Raw genomic sequence first — 22378 nt, 5'->3', positions numbered from 1 at the left:
TGCAACTCCACAAATAATCGTCCTATCTTGGACAATCCACAAACCGGACTAAAGAAAAATGACCTAAAATATGAGCGTTCCAATAAACTCCCCCGTAATATGAGAAATCAAAACTCATAATAAAAAAATTGAGATATTCTAAACTCAAATATAAATCATAAATAAACAACTACTTGTGAAAGCCCAAACCCTTAAAAAAAAATTCTTCAAAGATCTCTAATTCTTGGCTAAATCAAACCATAAACTCAAAATAAAACCAAAACATTAACTTAGAATAAAAGAAATATAAAACCCTCATGTGGACGTCAAAGCAAACTTTGCTTCATGCCATCATCTGGATCGTCTTCATCACCACCGTCTTCGATGGCTTCACATCCCATGGTTATTGTGACCACAAGATTTTTAGTGCAGAAGCGTTTAATTTAGATCCACAAAGATCGACTGCTCTGATACCATGTCAAATATTATAGAATAGAATATATTATTGAGTTGTGTTTCATATGAGAACACAAGATACATACATATAGTGTCAACATTAACATAATGTTAACACCCACATAATGTAAACTTTCCTAAACACATAAGGAAATAACTTGTACAAGAAGTAATATAGAGATCTAGAATATTCTTCGGGTTGGGCTTCACGGGCTTCACTTCATAATAGACTTTAATGGTCCATATTACTTGGTCCGCAAGATACACATCTTGCTTATCTCCAATAGCTATTAAGACAACTTGACAGAGTTTAGTAAATAGTGGACATGAACCAAATGTTAATCAAAACTCTCTTGTAACGTTTGGTGATGTGAGTTTTGTACATCGAGACAAATCAAATTATTGAAAAGCTTCTTTTGAATTGAAACATGTCCCTATTTTATACATCGATGATGGGTTTTCATTTTGATAGACTTGTTAGGCCATTGCTCGGACAACTTCGTAAAACAGAATTTCTGGCCGAATCTTTCTTTCTCCACAGAATCTAACCACACTCTTCCAGTTACCAACATCCTGTGGCATCACCACATATATGTCAGTCATGTATGGCCTATCCAAATTCACTATTCAACTCAAGGAAGACAAAGGAGAACTGTTTCATCTGAGATTGACCCAACAGTTCTTTTCATAAGCTATGCAAATGTGTTCTTCTTCTTTATCACAACCAACCTGCATCACATCTCATATTCTGAGACTGGAAGAGAAAGATACAGAAGAGCAATAGTAAAAAAGTTTGTGACACTGTTTAAGATGTTTTACCATTGACACAAGCCGGTAGTTAGTTTTCGGTTCTAAGCCTTCGTACAGTCTGCTGAAATCTATCTCCCAGTCCAAAGCCATTGTTGTTTCATATATTTCTTTTTCAGTTTCACTTTTCTCCCATTCTAACACTAATGTTGCAAACCCACAAAACACTAACTTTGCTTTATCATATGCGTAGTATATGAAATGAGTACATAAGATCACAATCATGGTGGTCCAAACTTACCAATTGTGAAGATAGGTGGGCATTTACTTATAATGTGATGAATAAAGTTTGTTATTCCACAGCCTCCGGTTTTAATGTCACATAACATTTTACATTCCATGCGGATCACCTTAAAGATATCCACAAACTCAATATACCCAAGACCACACTGCATATATATAAGCACAGAACACGTTATAAGGGGAAGTATTAGTTTCTCTAGGAAATACTGAGAGGGAAATAAATGAAACATACCTTCAAGTCTCTGATTGAATCTGCAGCCATAACAATACCATAAGAACTTTGCTCCGGGTAATTTAGTTTCTTTCTGCACTTTCTACAACTCATTCTTTCATTTTCCTCCAACGTAAAAAGGCGAGTTACCAAGCTTTCTCTTTCAGCATTCTTCCAGCAATGCCAAAACTCAAGGATGGCTACAAGAACCTCAGCAGCACCACTCGACTGAAAAGGGTAGAAAAATAGAAAAACTTTAAAATAACAATAGCAAAAATAATAAGAATGCTTAGAAGTTTATCTTCTCCACACGAACCATGGAAATAACTTCTTCTAGGGAAGCAAGTAAGTCACTCAAGAGGCAACTGTAGACTCCCTCATTATTTATCACATCTGACACAAAAGCAGTAAAGAAATTTCGTAGAGCAGGAGGAACATGTTCTTCCGGGTGGTCTTGAAATGGTTGTGTGGAGAAAAACTTGCTAGAAACGATTGCTTGCGGAATAAACAACACAAAGAGATTTGATCGAGTTCACGGCCTCTAACCGCTACGTCTCGGGGGAGAACTCTTGCTCCCAAGCTTCACTATTAGAAAGAGATTACACACACCACAAACTTGTGATGTTTTCTTTTGGTTTTCAGGTACACTCACACAAGAAGAACTTTGGATCAAAAACGCAACAAAGAAGACAAAGACAGACTTTTTCAGAAAACTCTCTTTTCTCACGTTTTCTAGAACTCTCTACCGTCTTCTCACATATTCTTCCGAGATATATAAGAATATATAATGGGCCACTTTTGCTCTTCTTTCTCTTCTTGTAAATGTTATTTTCGTCAGGCCCAAATAGGCCCATTTGGTGTGTGTTGGTCAAACCCAACAACAATCTCCACCTTTTGACAACCACACCCAAACCTCGACGATATCGACATACCAAACGCTCAACCCATCTCTTTCTCTCTTCCGTGAAGCTGGATGCCACCGGATCGACGCATCCTCCGGCAGTTTCCTCCGGCGATTGCTCCTCCTTCTCCGGCGAGCTCTCGCCTCACCACCGGCCATCAAATTTGGCGAATCACAGCATCCTCTTCGCCTCTCATCTTCACCTCCATTCGTGAAATCAGTTGCAGATCCGACAGCTTCAATGGCTAACTCAGGCGAAATTCACCATACTCTTCACCAATTTCACGATTGCTCTCTCTTTTGGTGAATCAAGAGGCATTAGATCCATCTCTCATCCATGCCTCTTCTCGGTGTTCTCTATTTTTGCCACGCCGATGCCGGTCAGCCCAGGTAACTTCTAACCTCTCTCTTTCTTGTGCTAATTTAGCAACCAGAGAGTAGATTCCTTTGATTTCCAGAGACTTGAAGCTTACGAGTTTCAATTTTGAACCCGTTTCAGATTTTCCGGCAAGCTTCACATCCTCCTTGGCAAGCCTTACCATTCACTGCAACTGTCGACAACCTCAGGTGAGCATCTTACCCCAATGTCTCTTGCCTTAATCAACTCTTTAGTGATTCAAAATTTAACCAAGACCCAACTTGTCTTCTTTGTTAACAGTTGAATCACCTCATATGATTATCACTGGCTTCTTAGAGAACTCCACCTGAACCTGAAATATACCTTTCAACCCAAATTCAGAAACCTTTAGGTAATTAGCTGTCCTTAATCACCATCTTTTGACTGGTTTCTCAAATCTCTAAACCATCATGAGATTTTCTAACCCAATTTCTTCCTGTGAATGTTCTGTCAGATACTCCACCTGGAACTAGTGATTCCTACACCGTTCCAGTACTTAACAGGTAACACCAACTCCAATTTAAAGCTTTACTCAATTCTGACACTTGAGTACTTCTCACAAAACTGAATCATCTTGTTTCAACCTGTTTTGCGAGACTGTTGGAGTTACCTGTAGCCGCAGCTCCACCTCAGTGGATGTTGAGAAGCTCGCAGCAAAGCTGGAACTTCTGGCCAGGTACCGTCTTAGTTAGGAAATCTGCTGGATTGACTGTTGTGTGGATTTTGTGTAGAACAACATCACCCTTAGACACTATATCCCTGATGAAATGAAATTTAGTGTCTATGTGCTTGGTTCTTTCGTGATGAACTGAATTCTTTGCTAGGGCTAGAGCACTCTGTGAATCACAATGAACCTTAACACTGTCTTGCTTAAAACCCAATTCTGAACACAAACCTTTCAACCAAATGGCTTCTTTCACTGCTTCAGTAAGAGCCATATACTCTGCTTCTGTGGTTGAAATAGCCACAACAGATTGTAAACTTGATTTCCATGAAATTGTGTTACCACCAACCTTAAACACAAAACCCGTCACTGATCTTCTCCGATCTAAGTCTGTCGCATAATCTGAATCTGAAAACCCTTCAATGCAGAACTTAGAATCCTTCTTAAAGATCAAATTTTGAGTGTATGCACCTTTTAAATACCTTAACACCCATTTCACTGCTGACCAATGATCTCTTCCTGGATTTGACATAAACCTGCTGATCAAACCCACTGCAAATGCTAAATCTGGCCTTGAACCAACCATAGCGTACATTAAACTCCCCACAGCACTTGCATATGGAATTCTTTCCATGTGTACAGCTTCTGTTTTCTTTTCCTCTTCTGACAAACTTCTGAGTTTGAAGTGAGAAGCTGTTGGTGTGATCACTGACCTTGCTTCAAACATTCCAAATGTTTTTAACACTTTCTCCAAGTAGTTTCCCTGAGACAGAATTAATTCACCCTTCTCTCTATCTCTTATGATATCCATACCCAGAATTCTTGAAGCCTTTCCCAAATCCTTCATTTCAAACTCACTATTCAGCTTGTCTTTAAGCTCTTGTATAACGGCCATACTCCCTGAAGCTATCAGAATATCATCAACGTAGAGCAACAAATAGATAGCTTTATCAGTTTGAGTGTCTCTCATGTAGACACATGGGTCATAACTGCTTCTTTCAAACTTCTGATCCTGCATGAATCCATCAAACCTCTGATTCCAAAGCCTAGGAGACTGTTTTAGGCCGTATAGGGACTTCCTCAACAAACAAACTTTGTTTTCGTTTCCCTCTTGTATGAATCCTTCAGGTTGACTCATTAGGATCCTTTCCTCTAGATTACCATGCAGAAAAGCTGTTTTAACGTCCATTTGCTCTAGCTCATAATCCATGTTAACCACAAGTGACAACATTAACCTGATAGAGACATGCTTCACCACTGGAGAAAACACTTCATTGTAATCAATTCCTTCTTGCTGCGAAAAACCCTTAGCAACAAGTCTGGCCTTGTATCTTTGTTTCTCCACTCCCGGTATGCCTGGCTTCAATTTAAAGATCCATTTGCATCCAATCAGCTTCTGCTTTTCTGGTTTTTCAATTAGATCCCAAGTATGACTCTTTCTATGAGAATTCATCTCTTCCTTCATTGCATTTTCCCATTGCTTTCTCTTACTGCTTTTCATAGCTTCTTCGTAAGACTTAGGCTCTTCTATTTCCAAGTCTTCTACTGTTGCCAAAGCATAAGCTACGAAATCTGCGTCTTCGAATCTTGATGGAGGCCTGATATGACTTCTCCGTTTCCTGTCCCTCGCCAACAAGTAATCATCCAGGGACTGTTCATTTTCAGATCCATCAACTTCCGCATCTGTTTCTGATTCTTGTGAACTTTCTGAATTTTCTGAAATTTCTGATGAAGGTGTGGAAGTTTCTCCACCTTGAGAAGATGCCTCATCCGAATCAGAATAACTGGTAGAAGGACCTCTTATAAGATCATTGCTGAAAGATACTCTTTTTTCAGCTTTCTTCAATTTCCTGTACTCTTTTTCAGCTTCGTCTTTCCTTCCATCTGCACTACTTAGCGTGTTCTTGTACAGCTCACTCTCATTAAACACCACATTTCTACTTGTAGTGCATTTCCCTTCCTCAGGCAACCAGACTCTGTATCCTTTAATACCGAAAGGATATCCCATGAAAACTCCTTTGACTGCTCTTGGACTTGTCTTATCTTGAGTAACATGGACATAAGCTGAACATCCGAACCTCCTTAGATGACTTAAATCTGGTTTTGTACCTGTCCAGACTTCCTCAGGTAGCTTAAAACCAATAGACGAGTTCGGTGTTCTGTTGATTAAGTAGACAGCCGTAGAAGTAGCTTCAGCCCAAAATTCTTGACCCAATCCTGTCTCAGCAAGCATACTTCTAACCTTATCCATAATGGTCCTGTTCATCCTCTCCGAGACACCATTTTGCTGTGGTGTATAGGTACACGTTCTGTGCCTCTTTATTCCTGCTTCCTTACACAAGTTGTCAAACTGTGTATTACAGAACTCAAGACCATTATCAGTCCGTAAGTACTTAATCTTCCTGCCCGTTTGATTCTCAACTGCTTGTTTCCATTCTCTGAATTTGTAAAATACCTCATCCTTAGTCTTCAGAAAATACACCCATACTTTCTTTGAGAAATCATCAATGAAGCTTACAAAGTACTTGCAACCACCAAGACTTTCTGGAGTAGAAGGAGATCCCCAGAGATCAGAATGTATATAATCTAATATACCTTTGGTGGTGTGCTTAGCAGTTTGGAAACTTTGCTTGTGAGATTTTCCAAGTACGCAACTCTCACAAAAGTCCAACTTGTCTACTCCTTTTCCTGACAAGTAACCCTCTTTAACCAGCACATTCATGTTCTTCAAACTCATATGACCTAGCCTAGAATGCCACAGGCTGGTCATGTCAACATCCGGTCTTGCCACTGCAACTTCTCCTTTTACGACCTTTCCTTGTAGATAGTACATCCCATCTTGATATTTTCCAGAGATAACCTTCTGCCCATCTTTGTAGAAAGTGACTATGAAGTCTTCCCCTTCATATTTGCAGCCGTTCTTCTCTAATTGACCATATGAAATGAGGTTCCTACCCATTGTAGGTACGTACCTCACATTTGTTAATATGACCATAGAATCATCTGGATTTAAGATCTTAATCTTACCAATCCCTTTCACTTCACAGTGAGTCATATTACCCATCAAGACCTTGCCACCATCAAACTCTTGTAGGTCAAATAGAGAATCCTTGTCTGGTGTAATATGAAAACTACAACCAGAATCCATAACCCATTCTTCCTTAGTGTCTTGAGGGCTAACAGTTAGTACTAAAGGCTGCTTTGGCTCTGTTGCAATGTTTGCTGAACTTGAAGGTTTGTTTGAGGACTTTTCAGGACACTCCCTCTTCCAATGTCCTTCTTTACCACAAATGAAACAGCCCTTGTTGTTTTTATTATTCTTTGGCCTTGATTTTGATCTGCCTTTGCTCTTAGAACGTCCTCTCCACGGTTTGCCTTTTCCTTTGTCAAACCTCTTCTCTGATCTGCCTCTTGTTTCCACGTACAGGCCTTCACTTTGAGATTTTGAAAGCTTTCCACTTTCTGCGAGTTCTCTTTCCTTTGATTTAGCAGCTCCAATGACCTCATTCAAGCTCAATGTGTCTCTGCCATACTTCAGCGTCTCTTTGAGCTGATCATATCGGTCAGATAACGAACTCAACAATAGAATAGCTTGAACCTCTTCTGTCACATCTACTCCTATGTTATTTAGATCAGTAACTAGCTTAAGGAAGTCATCCACATTCCCATCTATACTCTTAGAATCAGTCATCTTGTAAGTATAGAACTTAAGCTGTAAGTAGATGCGATTAGGTAGAGAAGTCTCCATGTATAACCTGTTTAGTGTGGACCACATGGCTGCTGCTGTCTCACAAGTTTTTGATCTTCCTTAGTACTTGATTTCCCACGTTTAGTACTATAAGATCTTTTGCCTTCTCTGATTTTTCAAACTTTGCAGGATCAATGTTTGGAGGCAGCTCAAAATCTCCAGCTATGCCCACTTGAGTGTCTCTTCCAGCTGCTGCAGCTTCCTCTTCTGTAGTAGGTGGGTCTCTTAGCAGCTGCTCATCATTCAAGATACTTTTCAGCCCTAGAACACCAAAGTGAGCCAGCATCCTCACTTTCCACAACGAGAAGTCACCTGATCCATCAAACCGGTCCACTTCAACCCGAGCATCACTCGTCTTGTAAGTCATCCTGAAACCCTAGATTTGAATCTTTTCTGTTCAGCAACCGTACACTCAGCCTGGAGCTCTGATACCACTTGTGGAGAAAAACTTGCTAGAAACGATTGCTTGCGGAATAAACAACACAAAGAGATTTGATCACCGAGTTCACGGCCTCTAACCGCTACGTCTCGGGGGAGAACTCTTGCTCCCAAGCTTCACTATTAGAAAGAGATTACACACACCACAAACTTGTGATGTTTTCTTTTGGTTTTCAGGTACACTCACACAAGAAGAACTTTGGATCAGAAACGCAACAAAGAAGACAAAGACTGACTTTTTCAGAAAACTCTCTTTTCTCACGTTTTCTAGAACTCTCTACCGTCTTCTCACATATTCTTCCGAGATATATAAGAATATATAATGGGCCACTTTTGCTCTTCTTTGATTTTTCAAACTTTGCAGGATCAATGTTTGGAGGCAGCTCAAAATCTCCAGCTATGCCCACTTGAGTGTCTCTTCCAGCTGCTGCAGCTTCCTCTTCTGTAGTAGGTGGGTCTCTTAGCAGCTGCTCATCATTCAAGATACTTTTCAGCCCTAGAACACCAAAGTGAGCCAGCATCCTCACTTTCCACAACGAGAAGTCACCTGATCCATCAAACCGGTCCACTTCAACCCGAGCATCACTCGTCTTGTAAGTCATCCTGAAACCCTAGATTTGAATCTTTTCTGTTCAGCAACCGTACACTCAGCCTGGAGCTCTGATACCACTTGTGGAGAAAAACTTGCTAGAAACGATTGCTTGCGGAATAAACAACACAAAGAGATTTGATCACCGAGTTCACGGCCTCTAACCGCTACGTCTCGGGGGAGAACTCTTGCTCCCAAGCTTCACTATTAGAAAGAGATTACACACAGGTTGCGTCAAATCTTCTTTGAGAATTTGAATTTTCAAAAGGGCCTGTAATACCACATGTTTTTGTGAACTTCTCCAAAAATGATTTGATTCAGAAGAAGAGAGTTCAGGTTGGTAACTGCTTTACCTTCAGTGTCATGTCAAGAGCTGAGTTGTATCTGGTTGCAGCTTCTCCAAGAGCTGACTCTAAATGATCCGACTGTGAATCTTCTCTAGGCATAACTTGAAGATGGCGAATAAAAGAAATAATAATTTGCATATAACTGATAGTATTCGTCAATTGAGAAGCTCTTTGGTACCTTCGTCTTGATTGACAGTGTTAGATGAGATTTCTAATCGACCCCTCTCACTTGAAAGAGTGTCATCTGGTTCCATAGAATCTTCTTCCACCTTTCTTAGTGATGCAGACGTGCTTTCCGGTTCAAGGTTGCTAGAAGGTTTACTAGGCATGTAAGAACACATTTGGCTCAGAGAAAAATCGAAAGCAATTTATCAACATGCGAAAAAGACTCTTGAGGGACTTACTGTTCCAAGACCTTTTTTCTTTTATTTTTCTTCTTCTTTGACTGTATCTGAATTGGCTTTGAATTCTTCCTCTCCTCCTCGAGTAAAAGATCTGCTTCTGCTGCATCTGACTTGGCTTTGGATTCCATATTCACAATTTCATTCTAGATTAGAAAATACATAATAACGTATAAGAAACAATTCAAAGGCCAAATAAAATAGAAAACGAGATCTCTCTGTATATAACCAAAGCATCAAACAAACCAGCAAGAAAGGTTTCAGTAGTTGAAGGATATAAGTGCGGTTGTCAAATGAAGAAAGCCTGGTGAGGTTGTTCAGCAAACTAATCCTTGAATTATCAACCAGCAAAATCTTTGATTCGATTAGCATAACCTGTAAGTCATGTAGATACTTTAAGATGGGCAATTTATGCCACTATGTTGTTAATGAATTTTAAAATCATGGACGAACCTTGGTATTTGTAAGTGTTTTCAGAAAGGATATGGACTTCAACACTATATCATCGCTGAGACTTTTACGCTCACGTATAAGATTCAAGCAATCTTCAAAATCGGGGAAATCAAATGTCAGATCCAAAGCTTCTTTGAAAACATCTTGTACTGCACACACAAATAATTTTGCAGTGAGGAAATATTCGGGGTCTATCTTTTCGCATATATCGCATAGAAGAGATGCATAGCTGTTCCACTGATCTTCCTGAAGATTCTTTCTCCTTTCATCTTCGCTCATACACAAGTATTCAACTACAGTAAGAGCTGAAAAATAATCCAAGACCTGCACTTTCTTTGCATATTTGGTTTCCAGAGTTCTACATGTGAACTGAACAGCTCTCAGAACAGCCACCCAGATATCAAGATTATGTTCCCTGATAGGTCTAGGAAAGGTCTTATCTACTGAATTGTAGTCAGTTAACCAGGATATGATATCATCCCCCTGAGCTGGTGCCTTGGCGAAGTGAACATTGGGATCAAAAACATTGATTGTCCCATCATCATCGAATGGAGCATTATTGCTTTTCAGCAGTCTTCTATCCAGAAGCAGCAGTGAAAACTGAATGTCAAAGTCAATCTTTTCTTTAACCCGAGAAGAACCCAAAATACTGTCCACTGCTCTGCAAACTATATCTGTACCATCATCCCTTTCACACTTGATGCATTTTAGAAAATCTAGGATTTGATTGAGTTCATGACATTCCAGAAAACATATACTTTGAGGTGTTTCCGCTAGGTGAGAATCGACAAGACTCTGTTTGGAAACTTCAAGTTTTCCAAAATGCCTTAAAGGATATTGCATCACACAGTCTCGAACACTACAAGGGAGAATTTTAAGGTCACAAAACATCCCAAGGAAGAATTTGATTTCCTTGAGTAACTTACTGCGCTCTTCATCCACAGCTAAAGGCCATTCTTTGGACCATCCATTCTTATATGAAAACGCTTTCACATCTGCGAGACGATTTTTGATCATTTCAACGGCAGCTACTGTATCCACTGGTTCCCAACCTCCAACCAATATCTTACGAGCCCAGTCTTTCCCTATCCTCTTGATTCTATCCTCCTCTTTCAAAGGTTTAAAATCTGCAGCATGTTCGTGTTCAAGATGAACCTTACATTCTTCAGCACTAGAGAACTTCTTCGAACATTTAGTTCGGCACATCCAGAATGTCCATTTTCTGTCTTCCTTGGCAGAATCGAGAATTTGCTTCAAAGCATCTCGTCCCGGTCTATGATGTACCCCCTTGACAAAACTTATAAGCTTTGCAATGCTTACTTTCATAAAATCCCTTTTGACCTTAACATCCAAACCTAACCAAAACGACCTCAATCCTTTAAACTCCTTATTAACCGACTCTGAACTACTCTTTGACCTCAAAACTTCTGGCTCAAAGTCTTCTTCTTGTAAACCCTTCAGTTTCCCAATCTTGGAAACAGCAATCGCGGTCACTGCATTTTTGATTAAAGTCTCCAGGTCTTTTTCCGTTTCGTTCATAAGTGTTTTCCGTCGCAAACCCATTTGAGTAACAGAAGAGCCCGAGTCTTCATTCGGGTTAGAAACAGATAAACACTGTTTTGCTTTCTTCAAACATTTCTTGTAATACATCACTGAGCCAATATGGTGAGCCAAAGTGTGGAATCCATGTGCACAAAGTAGTGATAACTTCTCATATTCCGAAAAACATCCAACAGCACCCAACATGAATGCGAAATCTAAGTCAAGGTTCTCTGCTTTTTCCGATAGTTTCGTTAACATGTAACCTTGTTCCGTATGAAGAAACCGTATGTTATTCTCTTCCTTATTGACCAAAATCATATCTTCGATTATCTCCAAGGCCTTGATGTGATCTCCATTAGCGAAGAGTTGTTTTGCCTTTGCGTGGAGTTTTACGCTCTCAGCATCTTTCGGAAAAGCAGTAGACTCCATAGAAACGACTCTCAAGGTTCTTGTGCTTTCTTGATCTCTCTCTGCTTCAGAGAGATATGCGTTTGCAAGAAGAAGAAGAAGCAGAGTAAAAGCGGGAATATCAACGGATATAACAGCTTATCACGTGAGAGGCACGTGACAGCGCTTCAAATGACAGAAAAAAAAAATAAAAATAAAAATACACCCCAAAATTGACCATTGGGGAATTCTGTCGAACAACTTATGTGCATTACCCGTTTTGGATATTTCAAGAATAAATGAACAAAATTTGTGTGAATAATCGAATTTGTGTTAAGAACTAAACGGAGAATGGTCTTCATGTTTGGGGATGAACAAAATTTCGACTTTGAAAGATTTTGGCAGTAAGAGGCGATACAAGAGAAGAGACTCGACGAATCAAGTAGCAAGAGAGAAGATTGACACGTGCCTATTCTCTCTCTTTTTGAAGGTACGTGTGGAAATGAAAGAGTCTGAGATTATTTACTCCATTTTTTATTTTTTTTGAAACAGTCTGAGATTGCTTTCTAGTATTACTTTTAATAGTTCTAGAGGCTAGAGCTTTCAAAAATTCACTAACTAAATGTATTTATTATTTATTTGAGAATTGCGTTATATATAATTTACAAACACAAATGACGTCAAAAGAAAAGAAAAAAGCGCACACACATATACGAAAATAAATAAATTATCCGGCACCACAAGAATGAGTTAGTCAATAGTATAGTGTTTCATGTTCAAAGATAAAGAATATTAATCATTGTTTTGCCCAAAAAAAAAAAATGATTAATCATTGTCCTCGCATTGATATAGTGATCACTTGTTTTTTTTTTTCACTTTCTTATATTTGTTGTTTATCTTCATTATATGCCTTTAATTACTTGTTCTTGCATGTGTTAAATCCCTCAACACGATTCAGTTTGAGATGGTAAGTAAGTCCATTTTAAATATAACTAGAGTTCGGAGTATGATAAAACTAGAGTTTCGAGTGCTTAATGAGTATTTTGTTTAATGAATATGTAAACAAATTCTAATCCAATAAAATGACGTTTAAAGAAAAAAACTAGAGTTTGGATCTCATAACATTTGGCTTAGAAGCCAATCTTCCAAACTGTAACTCTTGTTACGAACTTACGATATTGACCTAATAAGTATACAAGGATATAAAAACGCAGACGCCAATACAATCAAATCGGAATTATGGTTTAGATTAAGAAAAGATATGATGTAAAGATGGTTTTTTATTTCATGGCATTTTTATAATAAGAGAAATTAAACTACATGCTTTTAATAGTTATAGATAAAAGTTTTAATAAAACATAAGAAAATTAACGGATCATCAATTTTAATTAATAACAACAACATTTTTTAGGTTGAGAAGGAGACACAGCATGACAATCTCCTGCCGGGTACCCCGATGATAGACAGTCCACATTGCATTTATAATCATCATAATAAGGCGTACATGTATTAAAGCATTCTAGGCCGCCATTGATCCTTGCTTTGATCTCTGCACATATATACACAAACTCCACTTAAATTTAACTATAACACACACACACACATATTTACAACATGCCAAATTACATTTTTAAAACTTCATATTCTTTGATAATCTCTCAATATTCTCCAGTTTATCGCTTTTGAAAATTTACATGATCAAAACTAGCTAACTCCTGTAGTTGCAATCATTATAAATATATAAAAAAATACCTGATGCCATAGTGTTTTGTGGGGACGACGAAACAATTAATATAACTACAAGAAAGAAGGTCACTAAGATTTTTGTGAAACCTTAACTAAGCCCTATTTAGAAAACTATTAATCTTGGAATTGAACTCATAAATCCAAAAAAATCTCATTATACCACTCTTTTCTTTCTTTTTTACCATAAAGAGTTCTTTCATATTTGTCAACATCATATTTTGGGTAAAAAAAGGTTTTGAATAAGCATTAACATAAAAATATTGGGATTGACCACATATTATTTACTTCCAAAACAATCTCAATACTTTTTCTTTGTTTTGAATATTTATTGTTTTTCTATAATTAGCCTTTCATATTTGTTAATAATATATACACTATATACATAAAAACATTTTTTGTATATTTTGTGTAAACAATAATTTGATAAAATTATTAGTTTGTGAAATAGGTTAAAAGTATTCATATTTTCTTTTCTTTTTTTTTTTTCTTTTTTTTGCAAAACATATTTTCTATGTTAAAGATTAGGGGTGAGACCAATTATCCGGGATCCGGGATCCAATCCTGGATCCGCTCCGATCCGCTCCGAAAAACAGGATATCCGGGTGGGGCGGATCCGGATCCGGATAATGAAAAAGCGGATCCGGCCGGATCCGGATCCGGATCCGGATAATAGAAAAATTAAAGCCGGATGTCCGGATCCAGGATATTTTATATTATAATAATATTTTTTAATATTTTATTACTATTATTTAAATTTTTAAATATTTTTTTAAATATTTTATTACTATTATTTAAATTTTATTAATAATTTTTATTATCTTTTATATAATAATAATACTTTTAATAATATTTTTAATTATTTATGTTAAATTATTTGTTTTTAAATATTTTTCTTTAATTTTATATTAATAAAAAATAATTTATATAAAAAAAAAACCGGATCCGGATATCCACCGGGTATCCGGTTATTTTTACGGATATCCTAAATCCGGATATCCGGGTGGAGCGGATCCGGATCCGGATAATGAAAAGACGGATCCGGCCGGATCCGGATCCGGATCCGGATACCTTAAAAAAGCCGGATATCCGGATCCGGCCCACCCCTATTAAAGATGATAAAAGTAGACTTTCTATCAAACTAGATTAGGACCCGTGACTTATTACATTTTTCTTATAAAAATGAATTTGAATGAAAACTAAAAGAAAATTCTGTTTTTAATATTATCACACCAATTTTTATATGTTTATAGTGCACAACTTTTTAACATTACTTATTACGGCTCGAAATATTTTAAATTATTTGTATATCGTAAAAAAAACATATTTATAAAATAGTGTATTTTCCAGATAGATCTAACACCTTCTTACATTTTATTAATTTTAAATTCTAATATATTCAATTTCAAGAAAATTTAACTTATTTAGATATCGTACATTTTTCATTAAAGATATTGTTTCTCAAATGTTTTTTATTAACATTTTTTTTGTCAACAACTTTTAATTAAAAATTCAAAAGAACCATTCTTGAGGAATGTTGTTTACATATGTGATGTGATGCGGTTCGGTGCGAATTTTTCGCGCCAAATTCTCCGCTTTTACATTTGCATTTTGAGAGATTAAAGATAAAGAGAAGCTTGAAAATTCTTCCTTGTCTCTCTGTAAATCTGCTGTTTTTTATTAACATGATATTTAAACATTTGCTATGGATTATCTAGCTGATTTTATTAGTTTAATTTTGTTAGAAAAAGTAATCTTAACCACAAACCTTAAATACGCTGAAAAATACTATAATGATATTTATATAAGTACATGTTAGAACATATGTTTGAGAAATGCCTTAAAAAATGTTTAAATATCGAATAATGCTTTTGTATAAATAAGTATTTAAAGAGAATAATCATATATCAATAGGGAAAAAGGAGGATAGATCATTTCAATTCGATTCACTTGTTGTGTGAATATTAAAATAGTGAGCTTTTGAACTTCCATAGAATTAATCAGGAAAACAGATAAACATGATAGTAAGAATTTTAAAAATAAAGATGAAAGAAATATATTCTTCTAATGCGGTAGAAACAAAATAAAATTGAATACAATATTAACTACATATTTACCATATAATCTCTAAAAATAAAATAAACAAAATAAAATCAAATACAATATAAACTACATATCATATAATCTCTAAAAATAAATATTACAATCAAACTCTTACCATCACTATGACACAAGTTTTTTTAACTCATGCAAGAACATAAAATAAAGTAAATTTACATATTTGAAAATATGGTGGAGGATGATAAGACAATGAATTTTTATAGATGAGAAGTTGTGAAACTCTTATAATTATTGAGTAAGAGTTACAAATTATTATTGATTGGTAGAAGTTACAATTGAGTTTAAATGTAGAGTTTAAACTATAGTCAATACAATTTTCAAATAGTTAATGTATATTAGTGGAGGAGATACAAATGAATTTAAATGTGGAGTTACATATGAGTTTTAAAGTGAGTTAATTAGAGATTAATATATTATATATTTTTAAAAAGGTATTAAAAATTTACCAAATAGTCCAATAAAGAAAGAGTCAAACCTTACTTTTATATATATGATCAAGTGTACATTCACTCACTGACTCTTGTCTTCATATAAGGTCCAAGCCGGTGGGGAAGATCCACCAATTACTAAATTGGTGTGGATGACTCACACTGAAACCCTCGTAGCAATATCAGAGAGTTCAAATACACACACATGAACTTGTGATCATACGAGATCAAATACACACACATGAACTACAAATAGATATCCAAAAGTCGCCAGCCATACCCATATTCGCTTTCTTACTTGTGACTCATACTTGGTCTCCTATGCACGTATATAAATGTGTTGTTGTGAACTTGTGATCATTATATCATAAGATCCGGTTGTACATCCAGACAAATCATATTATTTTCAATTGAAACATTTCGCTATTCTATACATTGATGATGAGTTTTCATTTTGAAACACTTGTACTTGTTAGGCCATTGATCGGACAACTTCGTAAAACAGAATTTCTGGCCGAATCTTTCTTTCTCCACAGAATCTAACCACACTCTTCCAGTCACCAACATCCTATGGCATCACCACACATATATCAATCATTATCTGGCTTATCTAAATTCACTATTCAACTCAAGGAAGAAAAAGGGCAACTGTTTCGTCTTACCTCTCCTGCTAAAGCATCACGTCTGAGATTGACCCAACGGTTCTTTTCATAAACTATGCAAATGTGTTCCTCTTCTTCACCACAACCAACCTGCATCATATTCTGAGACTGTAACAGAGATGTACAGAAGAACAATAGCAACAAAAAAAAATTGTGACACTGTTTTAGATGTTTTACCATTGACACAAGCCGGTAGTTAGTGTTTGGTTCTAAGCCTTCGTAAAGTCTACTGATATCTATCTCCCAGTCCAAAGCCTTTGTTGTTTCAGATATTTCTTTTTCAGTTTCACTCTTCTCCCATTCTAACACTAATGTTGAAAACCAACAAAACACCAACATTGCTTTATCATATGCATAGTATATGAAATGAGTACATAAGATCGCAATCATGGTGGTCAACACTTACCGATTGTGAAGATAGGTGGGCATTTACTTATAATGTGATGAACAAAGTTTGTTATTCCACAGCCTCCGGTTTTAATGTCACAACACACTGTATCTTCCATGCGGATCACCTTAAAGATATCCACAAATTCAATATTCCCAAAAGTACTCTGCATATATAAAACCACAGAACAGCCTTATAAGGGAAGTATCAGTTTCTGTAGGAAACATAAAGAGGGAAATAAATGAAACATACCTTCAAGTCTCTGATTGAATCTGCAGCCATAACAATACCATAAGAACTTTGTTCTGGGTAATTTGGTTTCTTTCTGCATTCTCTACAACACATTCTTTCATTTTCCTCCAACGTAAAAAGACGAGTTACCAAGCTTTCTCTTTCAGCATTCTTCCAGCAATGCCAAAACTCAAGGATGGCCACAAGAACCTCAGCAGCACCACTCCACTGAAAAGAGTAGAAAATAGAATCCTTTACAATGAAATTAAGGGTACTGACAAAAATAATAATAATACCATGCTTAGTAGACTATCTTCTCCACACGAACCATGGAGAGAACTTCTTCTAGGAGAGCAAGTAAGTCGCTCAAGAGGCAACTGTAGACTCCCTCAGTTTTTATCACCTCTGACACAAAAGCAGTAAAGAAATTTTGTAGCGCGGAAGGAACTTGGTGTTGAAACGGTTGCATATTGTGCATCAAATCTTCTTTGAGAATCTTAATGTTCAAGAGGGCCTGCAACACACCATTTTTTTGTGAACTTTTCAAGGAGAGTTTGGAAGTAAAGAGATAGGCAATGAAATAAATCAGTAGACGAGAGTTTAGGTATTGAATCTTGTTGTTGTTGGTAACTGCTTTACCTTCAGTGTCATGTCAAGAGCTGAATTGTATCTGGCTGAAACTTCTCCAAGTGCTGGTTCCAAATGTTCCGACTGTGAATCTTCTCCAGGCATGTTTTTCATAACTTGAAGATAAGGAATGAAAGAAAAAAGAATTATACATATAACTCAAACTGTTTATCAGTTGAGAAGATCTTCTAGAACCAGGGTCAACTCTAGTACCTTCCTCTTGATTGACAGTATCACCTGGTTCCATAGAATCTTCCTCCACTGTTGGAGACGTACTATCCGGTTCAAGGCTGACAGAAAGTTTACTAGACATGTAAGAACACGGTTGGCTCAGAGAAAACCCGAATTCAATTTATCAACATGCGAAAAAGACACTTGAGGTACTTACTGTTCACCAGGCTTAGAGAGAGGACTAGACATGCTCGTTGAAGTTCTCTGTTGTGCCATGAAGACCATTCATTCTTACAACCGATTAACCAAAAATTCGAAAAACAAAGTTAAGAATTTAGAACTTCCAAGACCTTTTTGCTTTTATTTTTCGTCTTCTTTAATTGTATCTGACTTGGCTTTGAATTCTTCTTCTCCTCCTCGAGTAAAAGATCTGCTTCTGCTGCATCTGACTTGGCTTTGGATTCCATATTCACAATTTCATTCTTGATGAGAAAATACATGATAAGATATAAGAAACAATTCAAAGGCCAAATAAAACGGAAAAGGAAATCTCTGTCTATATAACCGAAGCTTCAAACTAACCAGCAAGAAAGGTTTCAGTAGTTGAAGGATGTAAGTGCGGTTGTCAAAAATAGAAAGCCTGGTGAGGTTTTTCAGCAAACTAATCCTTGAATTATCTACCAGCAAAATCTTTGAATCGATTAGCAGAATCTGTAAGTCATGTATATACTTTAAGATGGCAATTTTATGTCATTATGTTGCAAATGAAAATTAAAAATCATGAATGAACCTTGAAGGTGACCACTGATTTCAGACATCTTAAGGATTTCAGCACTATATCATCGTTGAGACTTTTAAGCTCACTTATAAGATTCATGCAACCTTCAATATCGGGGAGATCAAATGTCAGATCCGAAGCTTCTTCGAGAATATCTCTCACTGCACACAAAAATAATTTTGTCTTGACGAAATTTCCCGGGAAACCCTCTTCGCATCTATTGCATAGGAGAGATGCATAGCTGTTCCACTTATCTTCCTTAAGATTTCTTCTCCTTTCATATTCGCTCTTACACAATTTCTCGGCGACAAGAAAGGCTGCAAAATAATCAAAGATCTGCATTTTCTTTGCATATTTGGTTCCCAAAGTCCTACATGTGAACTGAACAGCTCTCAGAATAGCCACCCAGATATCAAGATTATGTTCCCTGATAGGTCTGGGAAAAGTCTTCTCTACTGAATTGTAGTCAGTTAACCATGATACGATATCATCTCCTTGAGCATGTGCCTTGGCGTAGTGAACATTGGGATCGAAAACATTGATCTCCCCTTCATCAACAAATGGAGCATTATTGCTTTTCAGCAATCTTCTGTCCAGAAGCAGAAATGAGAACTGCGGGTCAAAGTCAATCTTTTCTTTAGATCGAGTAGAACCCAAGATACTGTCCACTGCTCTGCAAACTAGATTTGTACCATCATCCCTTTCACACTTGATGCGTTTCAGTAATTTTAGGATATAACTGAGGTTATGACATTCCAGAAAACAAATACTCTGAGGTGTATCCACTAGGTGAGAATCGACAAGACTCTGTTCGGAAACGTTAAGATTTTTAAGATGCTTAACCGAATAATGCTTCACCCAGTCTCGAATGTTACAAGGGAGAATTTTTAGGTCACAAAACATCACAAGGAGATTTTTTATTTCCTTGAGTAACTTACTGCGCTCTTTATCCGCAGCTAAAGGCCATTCTTTGGACCATCCATTCTTATATGAAAACGCTTTCACGTCTGCAAGCCGATTTTTTATCATTTCAATGGCAGCTACTGTATCCACTGGTTCCCAACTTCCAACCGATATCTTACGAGCCCAGTCTTTCCCTATCCTTTTGGCTATATTCATTTCCAAAGAAGGTTTAAAATCTGCAGCATGTTCTTGTTCAAGATGATTCTTACATTCTTCAGCACTAGAGAACTTCTTCGAACATTTAGTTCGGCACATCCAGAATGTCCATTTTCTGTCTTCCCTGGCAGAATCGAGAATTCGCTTCAAAGCATCTCGTCCCGGTCTATGATGTACTCCCTTGACAAAACTTATAAGCTTTGCAATGCTTACTTTCAAAAAATCCCTTTTGACCTTAACATCCAAACCTAACCAAAACGACCTCAATCCTTTAAACTCATTACTAACCGGCGCTGGACTTTTCTTTGAGTCCAAAAGTTCTGGCTCACAGTCTTGTTGTAGTAAACCCTTCAGTTCTACAGTCTTGGAATCAGCGATCTCGGACTCTGCATCTTTGATTAAACTCTCCAGGTCTTCCTTCATATCTTTCTTTAGTTCTTCCAAAATCACTTGAGCAAAAGACTCTGAGTCATCTGGGAAAGGAACAGATAAACCCTGTTTTGCTACAGTCACACATTTTTTGTAATACAATACTAACCCAAACTCTTCAGCCAAATAGTAGAGTCCATGTGCACAAGGTCGTGATAACAACACATCTTTCGACATACATCCTACAGAACCCAACATGTATGCGAAATCGAAGTACGGGTTCTCTGCTTTTGCCCCTAGATCATTGAACATATCACCTTGTTGTTTATGAAGAACCCACGAGTTCTTGTCTTCCTTATGGACTAAAATCATATCTTCGATTATCTCCAAGGCCTTGATGTGATCTCCATTAGCGAAGATATCTTTTGCGTCTTCGAAGAGTTTAACTCTCTTAGCATCTTCCAGGAAAGTAGTAAGCTCCATGGTTACAATTCTCAACTCAAGATTCTTGCTTTTTTTCTTGATCTCTGCTTCAGAGAGATATGTGGTTGCGAGAAGAAACAGAGTCGAGGCGGGAACATCAACGAATATAACAGCTTATCACGTGAGAGCCACGTGACAAGGCTTGGAACAAAAAAACAAATAGATACCCAAATTTTGAGCATTGGCGAATTCTATCGAACACCTTATGTGCATTACCCGTTTGGGATTTTTCACGAATAAATCAACAACATAGAATCCAAAATTTGTGCGACTAGTCGAATTTGGATTTAGGCCTAACTGTGAAATGGTCTTCATGTTTGGGGATGAACAAAATTCGGACTTGAAGATCAATTAATAGCACGAGAGATTGATACGTGCCTATCTCTCACTTTTTGACGGTGTTGGAGAAGAAGAACCGAGACTTAATAAAATATATATCCACAAAATATTTTGTTTTTCGTGGTTCATTGTTTTATAAATAAAAAAAAACTTTTTGTTATATACTTTTAATATTTAAGATTATGTATTTCTAGAACTGTCAAACATTCACTAAAAACTTTTCACCAAAAAAAAAAAACATTCACTAAAAAAAAATTATTATTTGTAGTTGAGATCAATTGAGTTATAAAAAATATTAATATTGTTTAAAAAAAAATATTTTATCGAATTAATTATTGTATTGTACGTCTAGTTCTAACTCCTTGTTAAATGGTGAGATAATCCACAATTAAAATTCGCGAATCAACCTCGTTGACATGTCTAGCTAATTAGTCTCGGGCTTCTTTGAGGATTGCGCATTTGATATATATTTTTCAATCTTTTTATTTTGAATTTTAATACGTTAATGTTTTCTTTACCTAATTTTGTATTTAAATTAGTTGCTGAACTTTGATATTTATTTTTAATTAAAACTATTCAGTATAAATATGTTTGTCTTGGTGACTAATAATGTCACAACCTACACACTAGCCACATATTTAGTAATTAGCATAATATAATTGTGGCTGATTAGTCACATTTTTCTGTTGAAAATTGGGGTTACTAGCAACGAATAAGATTATGGAAAATCATAGCAAGTAGTCATGTATATTTTAGATATGGAAATTCGGTGGAAATGATAGCCAAAGAGTATTCGTGACTATATCGTGGATACATCAACATATATGATTTGTTACTACCCATGGCCAAACTGCCATTAAATATCCATGGAACTCGATATATAGCTATGAGGTTATAGCCGAAATTTGTATGTGTTTGGTTAGAGAATAGGTTGATTGATGATGATGATTGTGATATGCATGAGATGTTGTGATAGTATAAGAATATGGTTATAGCTAGATATGATGATCAGAAAAATGTCGAAAAATTCGCGAACTTTCAAATTTGGGACGAAAAAAGCATGAACTTTCGAAATGTCATTTAAATCATAAAGTTTAGGTTGACTTTTGGACAAAATAGTGAAGTTAGTTTGACTTGGCCATTTCAGGCATGCCGTTAAATTTCCGTTAACCAGACGATCACGGTGTTAAATTTCCGTTAGAACTCTCCGTTGAGTCTAAACGACATCGTTTTGAAACTCTGAAACGACATCGTTTCATTAGAAAATAAGATGGAAAAATTGCATTTGTCGAGAATCGAACAGCTGACCTACTGGTATAATGAGAGGTGCTCAACCGTTGCGCTACGATAAAATTT

At 36.6% G+C, this 22378-nt stretch overlaps 3 protein-coding genes and 1 long non-coding RNA gene across 8 annotated transcripts; 1 reads left to right on the top strand and 3 right to left on the bottom strand.

Annotated features, from left to right (window-relative positions):
- Positions 1-464: 464 nt before the first annotated feature.
- LOC9315212 lies at positions 465-21070 on the bottom strand. Of its 2 annotated transcripts, XM_002879099.2 has the most exons (12): positions 18725-21070; positions 18517-18645; positions 18285-18416; positions 18152-18198; positions 17977-18053; positions 17776-17879; positions 17465-17650; positions 17158-17364; positions 16924-17071; positions 16695-16825; positions 16518-16607; positions 16121-16423 (listed from the first exon to the last, which is right to left on the bottom strand). In XM_002879099.2, exons 1-12 carry the CDS (start codon positions 20681-20683, stop codon positions 16328-16330), a joined length of 3306 nt encoding a protein of 1101 aa, XP_002879145.1. In that variant the 5' UTR covers positions 20684-21070; the 3' UTR covers positions 16121-16327. The 2 variants fall into 2 exon arrangements, with proteins under 2 accessions (XP_020884858.1, XP_002879145.1); XM_021029199.1 differs by lacking the exons at positions 16121-16423; positions 16518-16607; positions 16695-16825; positions 16924-17071 and adding exons at positions 465-1164; positions 1255-1385; positions 1484-1631.
- On the top strand, positions 2206-8063 carry LOC110229336. Of its 4 annotated transcripts, none has more exons than XR_002332739.1 (6): positions 2206-2987; positions 3097-3164; positions 3256-3346; positions 3449-3670; positions 7536-7764; positions 8022-8063. It is a non-coding gene; the product is annotated as an uncharacterized LOC110229336 (long non-coding RNA). The 4 variants fall into 4 exon arrangements; XR_002332738.1 differs by having other exon boundaries at positions 7863-8043; XR_002332737.1 differs by lacking the exon at positions 8022-8063 and having other exon boundaries at positions 3449-3497; positions 3591-3670.
- LOC9315214 lies at positions 8575-12095 on the bottom strand. The gene is made up of 6 exons (XM_021029200.1): positions 9635-12095; positions 9428-9556; positions 9185-9327; positions 8959-9101; positions 8787-8881; positions 8575-8704 (listed from the first exon to the last, which is right to left on the bottom strand). Exons 1-6 carry the CDS (start codon positions 11603-11605, stop codon positions 8594-8596), a joined length of 2592 nt encoding a protein of 863 aa, XP_020884859.1. The 5' UTR covers positions 11606-12095; the 3' UTR covers positions 8575-8593.
- On the bottom strand, positions 12827-13509 carry LOC9315213 (defensin-like protein 50). The gene is made up of 3 exons (XM_002879100.2): positions 13470-13509; positions 13316-13396; positions 12827-13112 (listed from the first exon to the last, which is right to left on the bottom strand). Exons 1-3 carry the CDS (start codon positions 13507-13509, stop codon positions 12952-12954), a joined length of 282 nt encoding a protein of 93 aa, XP_002879146.2. The 3' UTR covers positions 12827-12951.
- Positions 21071-22378: the final 1308 nt, after the last annotated feature.

The sequence above is a fragment of the Arabidopsis lyrata genome (genome assembly GCF_000004255.2).
Source record: "Arabidopsis lyrata subsp. lyrata unplaced genomic scaffold ARALYscaffold_4, whole genome shotgun sequence".
Lineage (NCBI taxonomy): Eukaryota > Viridiplantae > Streptophyta > Magnoliopsida > Brassicales > Brassicaceae > Arabidopsis > Arabidopsis lyrata.
The sequence above is the reverse complement of the archived record's forward strand: the minus strand, read 5'-3'. Positions and strand labels throughout refer to the sequence as shown.